Source organism: Egretta garzetta, unplaced genomic scaffold (assembly GCF_000687185.1).
Source record: "Egretta garzetta isolate BGI_Z169 unplaced genomic scaffold, ASM68718v1 scaffold188, whole genome shotgun sequence".
Taxonomy (NCBI): Eukaryota; Metazoa; Chordata; class Aves; order Pelecaniformes; family Ardeidae; genus Egretta; species Egretta garzetta.
The window spans coordinates 1,187,626-1,198,210 of NW_009260622.1; the positions used below are offsets into that span (position 1 = coordinate 1,187,626).

A 10,585-nucleotide genomic window follows, 5' to 3' on the forward strand; every position below is an offset into this window, starting at 1 on the left:
AGTCGGGCCGGGCTGGCAGGGGCCGAGGGGACGCCTTTCCCGCCAGCAGGGTCAAACACTTGGTCGTGCCAGGAGTGAGTTTAATACAAAACATACAAAGCCAACGAGAAAACAGCTGTCGACGTTTAAATAACGGTGTAAAACACGGTGACTGCCAAGTAAAAATAAAACCGTGGGGACGATGAGGGAGCAGGTTTCCCCCCCGGCCCCTGGAGCGTGCGGGCCGGTGCAGTGCGAATGAGCCGTAACTACTCCCAAAATTCATTGTGCATCTTCAGAGCAAAGACATGGGTACGGTGTTGCCCCGAAAGGCCAGACCTCGAAATTTCAGGTAAAAACTTTAAATTAATTAGGAAAAACAGAAATAAAGCAGGGGTACAAACAGGCTACCTGCGTGGTTACAGGGCCTTCATTGTATTTCAGATCCAGCAAATTTAGGGATTAAGTTAATGAGCTACACAAACGAACGTAGCAAGGGCCGGCCTGAGGAGCCCTGGGCAGCCCCCCCAGCGCAGGTGCTCTGGGTGACCAGCAGAAATTACATCATGGTTCCAGTTTGTGGGACAGCTTGTCCAAAGTGACTAAAATAAATTCCTTTTTATGTTGGAACAATGCTCTGAATGGCTTCGAGCTGCAACGGAGGACGGCTGAGGTGCACTCCCCACAGATTTATTGGGAGCCAGGACTCCTCCAAGTCAGTTTTCCTTCTGCGCTCAGACACCAGCTGGAGCATTTCCCATTAACATCTAAGCCATGTGTGGTACCTGCCAGATTTTGTCCTGTAATACATTCATTGCATTTGTACATGAAGAATAAAAGTTAGCTTTGCAGCTGTAAAAAAAAAAAAAAAAAGAAATTGTAATTACAGATTTTGAGTAAGTCCTCAAGAAACAGCTGATAATGGGATACCATAACTTACAGAACATTGTGAAGCAACATTTTAAAGAGAGACTTTACATACCCAAATAGAAAAAAAAAAAATCTACCTGACCTATAAAAAAAAAAAGAAATCAGCCAGATAATAAATAATTTTGCTCTAATACACAGCAAACATTCCTGCCCAGCTGCCAAGATGACATTTCCAGGTGGGATCTGAACAATGGAGGAGAAAGCACAGATTTAATTCTACAAATCCACTTCTGCATCTGCCATTGTGTGGATCTTCACCTGCTACAAGTGCCCTGGCACCCAGGGAACTGCCCGGCAGGACTTCCTAGAGGTGACTGAAAGTTGGTGCCGCTGAGCTGCTTTTGCCCCCCCTTGGCTGCCACGTGCCAAAGGAGCAGCAAGGATGGAGAATTTGTAAAACCAGCAAAGTGTCTTTCATTCCATCATTGCTCTAAACTGCTGTGTGTACTTAGACAGCTCCTGTGTTTGATCCTGAAGTTCCCTCATGGCATCTGCATTTGGATATTGTATTGCGGCATTTTTGGTGGCGAGAGCCAGATTCTTCAAGAGGCTGCAAAACCGGCTGCTGCTGTGGAGAATGTCGTTCCGAGCATCTCTCTCTTGAGTTTCATGGCAGAGGGAATCCACTAGCTTTTGTCCCACCATAATGATCAATTTGCTGTGGGATATGAAGACTTCGGGTGGCTGGTTGTTGCTCAGACTATTAGTAAACACACAAATCGCCTTGTGAAGTGCAGTAAAACACAGCTTACAGTGTTCTGGGAGAGTGATTTTCTTTGTAGAGTCTGGCTTGCTTTGAATTACAGTCTTTTTTGCAGATGGCAAAACCTGGAAAAAGGTTAAAAAAACCAACAGACTCAGCTTGGTGGCACACTGATTATTTGCTCTACCCTATATTCTTCACATATTTCTTCACTTACGGGGAGTTTTGTTATTTAATCATCTTCAAATCACCCCAGCCCAGGAGTCTTTTACAATTGTTTCTCTTTCCATAAAGTACTGGACTTCAAAGTGGTATTTTCTGCTGATAGCCCTTTCCCTAAACAAATTTCGCCGAACACGATTTTAATAATGGATAGCCCACAAAGTGCTGCAGCTAAACATCAATCCTTCATACAGGCTGGGCTTCAAGGTTTCAGACAGTACAAAACATTGATCCTCAGTGGTGCTGACTTCATGAGGGTTATGAATGATTAAAACTGTACGGTAACAAGACAGTCAACCCTTATACCGGTGCACAAGGTATTTTAAAATACTCTCACAGCTTTATCCCAAATGATACACAAAGGCAAGCAAATAAATAGTATGATTTCAAACCAGAGTGGTTTGTTACATTTGAGGAAAATGCACGGGTTTTCAGCAGTAATTCTAGGAACTACTTCTGGGAAAATGAACTATGAGAAAAATAGATATCTGTATATAGACATGTGTGTTCAAATGCAAATTATTTTGAATTTTAGCAAGCACAGAAATCGGGGACTAGCAGTCCTCATAAGTAAGTTTTCAAAATCATAAATACCTTTGGTTTTGAATCTGTACTCTTCTTTGCTACTTCTCTACCTGAAATTATTTTCTGTGCCTGTTACAAATCAAAATAAAAGCCAAGTTGAAATGGTTTACATAAAATATTTAAATATGAATGTGGTTTTCTCCTATTTTAGGGGGAGACAACTACTTGCTATGCAGCCTTTATGTTATGGACAATCAATGGTACATTTATTAGAAGCAACTGTAGGTTTTTTCCTACTAAAAATTTAGTGTCTTATCCTGCAAGATCTAAGACTGAAACCAACATCATCAAAACATAACAGTTCCTCAATTCTAAGCCAGCATTTCTTTGTCAAACCAAGAGACTTATAGTCTTAATAGATATTTCAGTAATTCTAAGGAGAATTTTTCTAACAAATACCCAAAATTATTCTAAATAAATTTGATAATTCACAGTAAGAGTGTAATTTGTTAAATTAAAATGTTCTATGAAAACATGTTTTCCAATACACCTCAAGTTAGAAAGGTAACATCTCTTGTATAATCACATCAAACAAACAAAATGTACTGGCAAGAAGAAAACTACTAGTCAGAAGAAACAAATTGCTAACCCCCAGCTAAAAACTCTCTCAAATTAATTTAAACAGGCAAGCTAAAAAGCTTGTGTTGGGATGGGCTGGGTAAATTCTCAAATGCCAGTTTTCTTTACTACTTAAAATTATCGGTCATTCTACATGTGCCATCTAGCACTCTTAACAAAATCCTGAATTCATACAAAGTCTGGAAAATAGCAAGCTGTGCAAACCGAATGTGGTACTCGTGCAAAGATAAAATAGTGCTAATAGCTTAATATCTGCAAACGATCAGGAATACAGACAATACAACCCAGTTGTACTAACCTGTAACTGAACATAATCACAGTCCTCAGCGGCATTTTCTTTTGGTTTCTCAGAAGAGACCTGACTTTGTTTGGGTTTATCAGGACTTTTTCTTTGAAGTGAATCTATTTCTACTCTTCTGGGCACTGTGATTTGTTTTGCCATTTTGTATTCTGGGTTCACTTTTGATTGCTTCGTTTCTTGTTCCGTCTCATCCTTTCTGAAGAGGAGCTTTCCATTGGCAATGACGATGGATACAAGCCTCTTGATGTCATCTGGAATCGTGCGGGCTACCATAACAAAGCGATCAAGATCATCCGGGTTGTTTTGAGGTTTCCTGAGGACCAAAGCCTCTAGTGACCAGTTGCAGTTGTTTAGAGCTTCTCTTGTTTCTGTTAAGATTTTGAATGAGTTCGTAAGAATTTCTAGTTGCTTGTTAATTCTGGTCTGAAGATTGTTATCAGTGAGGTAAGAGGCATTTACCTTTACAACTTGAGCAAAGGCCAAGAATTCTCCCAGTGACACTTTTATGTGATCGACTGCTCTATGGATTTCTTCAATGCTTTTCTCTAGGTGCTCTTGTAATCGCCATTTACTACTCACAAAGATCATTAAACTCGCAACTGAGCTGGATACGCTGTGCTGCAATCTAGTCAGTGTCTCTATGGCTACGTCAAGGTCCAGTTTAATTTCTTTGGCAGGCTCTTCTGATGATGATGATGATGACATAGAAGACAACTCAGAAGGAGAGTTTGAGGATGTAGAGAGCGTGCTGCTTCTGCTGTCCCCACTAGAAACAGATAAGCTGTCCTGTTCTAATTTGGCATCTTTTGAGAACTGTGGAGGAGCATGGTATGCTTGGTCTCCAGAACTATCGCTGGTTTTTTCCATCTCTTTCTTGGATTGCAAAGTGGTGGGCAGACCTTTCGGAATATCATAAACATTCTCTTCAGAGATCTGAGTCTCAGCCTTTGGAGCCAGGAGGCTTGGGGCTACATCACAGCCACTGTTTTGTGGCAAAAGGAGCACATCCCGTGAGGATGGAACATCATAGAAATGGACATCTGGAAACGTTAATTTCCGCTGTGTTGGTGGAATATTATATAATTGTGGATTTACAACTTTGGCTTCGGTATTTGTTGTTAGTGCCTTGTGCCTGGCTGGTGGTATATCATACAGCACCTGGTTCTCCAAGGAATGGCCAGGAGGGTTTTGTTTTAATCCTGTTTTTTCAGGTGATACTGGAATATCATAAATCCATTCTGACTTCCGAGGATTTGGCAAGGTATTGTAATGGCCCCAGAACTTTTTCTGAGATTCATTTTCTGAAATGTCAGTTTCTCTTTTGGGAGGGACATCATACAACTGCAACAGAGCACACAGGATTTATAAGCAGTGTTTTATACAAGAAATAAGAAACAAAACTGAATTCTCGGAGCACGCAAATGTATGCAACTCCAGTAACGTCAGTGAAACTGCACTGCAAAAAGGCTAGCCCATAATTTTTATTTTCTTTCTGAAATGCACCAGAGGCACAGATGAAGGTTAAAACATTTTGAGCACAGGTGATTAAACCATACAGCAGTGTCCCCAGCCGGTGAGATCTGCGAGGTCTGCCCTGACTCCTTTGCGGGGAGAACCTTTCATAGTTTTCTGAACTGGCTACAAGAAAAGTGAAATGCCAGTCTATTAGCAGGTAACGTCAAACAGTTTTACAGAATGAGAGAGGTAAGGTTTTATTAGCCTCTGCGTAAGAAAACACTTGATTTTCCAGTATCCCCCCCCACATTCACATGCATAACCCTGACAAAAAAAAATAAAATAAATCACCAGCAGACACAACCACCATTCTCAAGTAACTGCAGTGAGTTTAAATTTTCACTTGAGACAGGTTTGCTAGGACAGATACAGACCTTGCCCAATGCCTTAAAAATACGTGTGCATGCAGCTGAAGTCTATGAGCTGGAAAATGCAAATGCAAGACCACTTCTTGTGTAGGAAAATCCAGACTAATACTAATAGTCACTTTGGGACAGATGGTACCTGGATGCCTTAGAAGCACAAAGCACAAGCATGAGGGAGCTCCAGGAGCTGTAGGAGTGTGCAGCAACAAGAAACAACTGAAGGTACCACTATGTAATAAAAATTTTAGGAGGTACTGGCCAGGTCAGGCTTCCCTGTCTGCAGAAAATGCACATGAGAAGGGGATCCCAAACAAGGGCATTTCTGACCAAAGCCAGAATTTTCCAAATTTCCCATGAACAAAGAATTCTAAGAAAATTTTCTTTTGGAAGCAACGATAAACAGTGTCTCCAGAAGGAAATCTGCTCGCAGGCTGTTGCAGCTGGTGGGTATGATCACTCACAGCTGTGAAGACATCAGCAATGCCAGCTTCAGTGAGCAATTGCTCATGTACCAGTGCCCCAGGTCTGGGTAGCACCAGTCTGATTATCACTACTGAACAGACTCTGTGCAAGACCAGCTTCTGCAGTCATGGGGCAGCCGTGAACCTACGGCACTTCTCTTTAAATCCACAAACCCAGGATGCCTCAGATTTGCTGCGCTGGAATGGTCTGCCCTGAGATCCCACACCTCAGCCCTAGGCATACATGCTAAGGAGCCTGTCAAAATTCTCTTGGATCCTAAAACTGTTGAGGAAACCCAAAATATTTAGCACTCAAGTAACAGTGAGTTTCCATCGAGGCATTGTCTTTGTTGTGAAATTTCAGATCAGCCCTTTCTTCAAGGATGGTACTTGTCAAACAGCAGGGAAGAGATGGGAAGCCTGACCCCCCCCCCAAGCCAGGTGTGCTCCACTCCCAAAAAAGGCGGCAGGGGAGTGCTGCATGGAACCAGGACAGTTAGCTTCTATCTGCTGAAATACTGCAGACATTCAAGAATGTAGGGTATTGAATTTGCTTTTCACACAGTCATAAAAAGAAGTTAAGGCAAGAGACCTTGTTGCCTGCAGTCTAAAAAGCAAATGGAAACACAGTGGTAGCCCTAGTCCTGGTAGGTACCCTGACTATCCAGGAGCCAGGCAGTATTCATCTCTTTTAATATGAAGGACAAAGTACTGCACCAAAGACATGCTGGTCCTGTCCCCGCGATCACCTTGGGGGAGGTTCAGCACCTGCGCCCAACCTCATAGCAATGAGAGATGGTTCTCCTGCGTCCAACAAGTCTTACTTACATTGCCCGCTGGTGAGTCTTTCTGGATAACAGCTCCTGCCTTTTTTGGGCTGGACAGGATGTTGTAAAGCTGCTTCTGCTCCTTCTGGAAACACTCGGTGGATCTGACCAGCACAGAGCCCTTTCGTGTGGCAGGCGGAGTGGCACCACTCTGGTCAAAGGAAAGAAAACCAGGTTGACTCCAATCCTTTTTAGAGCCCACTGAAGACTTTGGTGGAATCAGAGGCTTTCGGGTCATGTACTGCATGGCTCCTTGTTTGGACAGCATGGGTCAAACTCAACCTGTGGGAGAGCTGCTGGAGTGCCTTCCCGCAGTGCTGCGCAGGCGGGTGGTGGGCACGGAGTGGTGGACGGCAGCCGCCACCTACACGCCTGGCCTTGGGTCTGAGCAGGGATCACCCTACTTACACAAAGTGGGTAACACAAAGAAGTTTGTGGATAACTTGATAATGAATGAATTAGAGTGGGCTCAACCCCACACTGCCAAGTGCTGCCAGGGAGCACGAGGTGCATGGGGAGGCTCCGTGGATGTGCTCCAGTCCCACACACACCTTTGCATGGCAGGTGATGGGATGGGGCTGGGGCCTGGCATCTGTCCCAGCCTGGTGACCTGCACAGGCTACAGTAAGACCTAGAGGAAGCGTGGTGACATTCACTTTCCCCAGGGAAGTATGGTTTCAAGATCATGTAACAGGCCGCTTCCACAGTGAATGCAATCGATGTGTTGCCCTTACCCTGAGTGCATCATGATTATGTGATTTAATCCCTCGTATTTTGTTGCCCGGGAGGCAGGTGGCATGGGCAACATTTAATTTCTCTTTGTACATGCACTAGTGACTCCTGTAAACATCTTGAAATCTTCCCAATCAAACGACAAAGCACATTTCCTGATGGATAAACCAAGGCAGAGAGGCTGATGCTCTGACACTGAGAATTCATCTGTGCCCTGGAACTCAGTCATGGCAACACTGAGTGTTTATTAGAAACATCCCAAATTTAAGACACATTTCTCTAAATGTCTAACAAATTCAAAAGAAAACTGCTTTAGGTTTTGAACTTCCCTAAAAATATATGGGTTTCTGCTAAATTTTACAGAAAGCAAACAGGGAAACACTAGAATTTATCTTCAAAATCAGGATGTCCTGCAGGGGGGGACCATGGTGGGACTCACCTGCGTGAGTAAGGACTCCTGGCGCTGCGTGGATGGAACATCATACACTTCACTCCTGATGTTGGGGACTGAAGCCCGGCATGCTCGCGGGAGAGTAAGCAGCTATTTTTAGGGTGAAAAGAAACAATAATGAGAAAGCTGCAATAAGCAGTAAGCTCAGGATATCTTTGAAATAGGCCACCGTTAGAGTAATCACTCTTAATTGATTAAAAACCTTTCAGCTTTTCACTGACTGACAGACAGGAACTGACCTTACAAGCAGGCACAGTATTTTTTTCCCCGTAATTCTCCTTTGACAGCATTTCTGCTTTATTTCAGATAAGAATCGGCACATACAAATCAAAGACGATCTGCCTTACTAATTCCCCAAGGGAGGGAAAAGATTTGGAGAATCCAGCTTCGGTTATCACTTAAATCTTTAGACTACCCAAAAGCAGAACCACTAAAAAAAGCAAGCAGGGGAATTTCTACTTCTCCAGTCTCGCGGAGCCATTAGGTCAAGCTCAAGCCACATTTAGTGGGAGTAAGAGCAGCAAAAAGATACAGGCTGAGATGCACTCTTCTGTAGTTATGAAAAACGGACTCGTTTGGAAGGAGTAAACATAGTTACCTTGATGTCCCATCCAGCTCCATAAACAGAGAAGTCTGATATGGGAATTACATTATTTAAGTCAATTACAGACTAATTCTCCACCATTTTAAGAGCTATGACCAGATCTGTGGGACAACTAGGTAAGATACCAAAATATGAATGTTAGGAAAGAACTTTAAAATCAACCCCCAAACCATGGAGCTCTGTTCATTCAGCACGGGTCTAGCGTGGCCCTCCGCAGCTAGTTTATAAACGGAATATTGTGAACTACTGACCCACAGAAACACTGCTGTGTTGCAATAAATTATTTAAAATTGGAGGTAGTGTTCCCCATCACGTGAGTGTGTGTTGTTGTGACTGAATTTAGGGGAAACATGGTAGAGGAACAAGGCTCCAGCTTTGCAACTGCTTGCTTCATCTTTGTGAAAGCTCTTAGCTCTCATCTGAAGAAGGGAATGGTGAGTGAACACAACCCCCCTTGGCGGTCTGCGATGTGAGCTATCGTGCCTGCAGGCAGAGGCAGAAAAGAAGGGACTTTCCTGAGTAGAAAGGGTAAAAGGTAAGTGGTATCAAGAAAGCCATCCTTAGCCCAGGTCTGTTCTCCGATGGACAGATCTCACTCAGTATATAGCAAAAAGGAAACTCACTGAAAATCATCTCTTACTACCACTTTGAGAACAATTATTTTACAATACTATCAGCCACTGCCAAGTAAGATGGTGCCCTGTGTATCAGGCAACAAATAAAGAAGTGACAAGGCTTTTCCGTAGGGTGAAAGCACGCAGCCTTTGAGGGATTTTGTTTTGGTTTATTGCCTTCAATCAGCTCGCTCCAAGACTTACAGTGGCTTTACCCAGCTGCTCAGCGGACAGCTGAGCACGCCAGGAACTTTGCCAGTTGTCCCGGTGGATCTACGCGGGGCAGCCCGGAGCGCGGCGGCTCCTCCTGCTCTCGCACAGGCTGTTCACCCCAGAGCCTCCCCGTGCATCTGTGCGCGGCTTGTGACCACCGCCGTGCAGTTGGTGTAGGGACAGCTGTGACGTGGTGCGAGAGGGAGGCAGCTCGGGCAAATCTGAACTTCTCAGCAACAGAAGCAGGCTAGGACATTTCTTTTTTTCCCCCCTCTCCATTAGAATAAACAAGGCTTGGGTATATAAACTCATGAAATGAGAGAGACAGGGCGAGTCAAGAAGCGCTTCTGTTGGGCTGTTCATTCAGCTAAAAAATAACAGAAGACATTTTCAGTCTGATTTGCTGGCACAACACGGAAAACTTGTATCAATCTCGCATTCAATTTACAAATGCCTTCTTTAGGGTTAGGAATGTGGAGAAATCAGATTACAGCGAGCACAAAAAGGGTCTTTTGTGGCTATTACTCAGTTTGAGCTTGCAGTTATGGTAACTGTACACAAAGGCTAAACATGCAGCTGTGGCGCTGAAAATCAGGTTTCAGTCACCAGAGATGTGCTGAGTTTGTTTGCCAGCACCCATTTCCCACACAGAAGGAACCAGCGCCTCGGTTTCCATAACTTGCCTTTCGGCACAGTGGGATGAAAGCTGGCTGAGTCCCATAAATCGAATGATCATTAAATCAGCCTAAAAGGCTATATAGTTCAGGGCTGATTTTCCTTCCATTTTCCAATTAACATTTCTAATGTGATTTTCATACGTGGAATAAGGAGCCACCCAGGGCCGAAGAGCTCAGGGGACTGAACAAAAACTTGAACTCTCTCCCCACCTGCTCTATTTACCTTCCATTACAAAAGATTCCCCATTTATTTTATGCTGAAGAAAGCACAAGGTTTTTTATGTCAAGACACTCAATGTAACATTTAGTCAAATTACATTTTCCACTTAAATGTTTCATTTTAATGCCCAACTCAAGGAGCAGGGAAAAAGAAGAGGCCAGGCCAGGCAGCTGTAATGAAGCCCTGGAAAGCGAGGTTTGCAGTTCCCCGCCATAACTGGGGGGGACTGGTGGCTGCTCTCATCCTGTACACCCTGGTCACCATCTCAGCAGCAGCAAAATCAGGTCAGGAGATAAACACAATCAAACCCTGCGTCCTCCGCATGTCTGTAGTAGTTGCTGCTACTGTGTGCAAGCAAAGCAACAACCCTGAGTAGCAGAAGAGAGAGGCAGCAGCTCTCCGGGCTTGCCGAGGCTCTGGACATAGTAGAAACGAGACCAAAGGCAGCAATCGCACAGCAAAGGGCTATCAGTACAGGTTGGGGGAAGAAAGGATTGAGAGCAGCCCTGCCGAGAGGGACTTGGGGGTGCTGGTGGATGAAAAGCTGGACATGAGCCGGCAATGTGCGCTGGCAGCCCAGAAGGCCAACCGTACTCTGGGCTGCATC

General features: G+C 44.2%; 1 protein-coding gene across 3 annotated transcripts in view; it reads right to left on the bottom strand.

Annotated features, from left to right (window-relative positions):
* Window positions 1-74: 74 nt before the first annotated feature.
* CASS4 (Cas scaffold protein family member 4) overlaps window positions 75-10,585 on the bottom strand; it is a 26,178-nt gene continuing 15,667 nt past the window's right edge. For 2 of the 3 annotated variants that reach the window (XM_035900877.1, XM_035900878.1), the window contains 5 exons: window positions 7,639-7,740; window positions 6,469-6,618; window positions 3,297-4,640; window positions 2,429-2,488; window positions 75-1,737 (listed from right to left, as the gene is read on the bottom strand). In XM_035900877.1, coding sequence (XP_035756770.1) covers window positions 1,324-1,737; window positions 2,429-2,488; window positions 3,297-4,640; window positions 6,469-6,618; window positions 7,639-7,740 — 2,070 coding nt within the window. In that variant the 3' untranslated portion in view covers window positions 75-1,323. The remainder of the gene's footprint in view (window positions 1,738-2,428; window positions 2,489-3,296; window positions 4,641-6,468; window positions 6,619-7,638; window positions 7,741-10,585) is intronic. The other variant, XM_035900879.1, reaches the window with a different exon arrangement.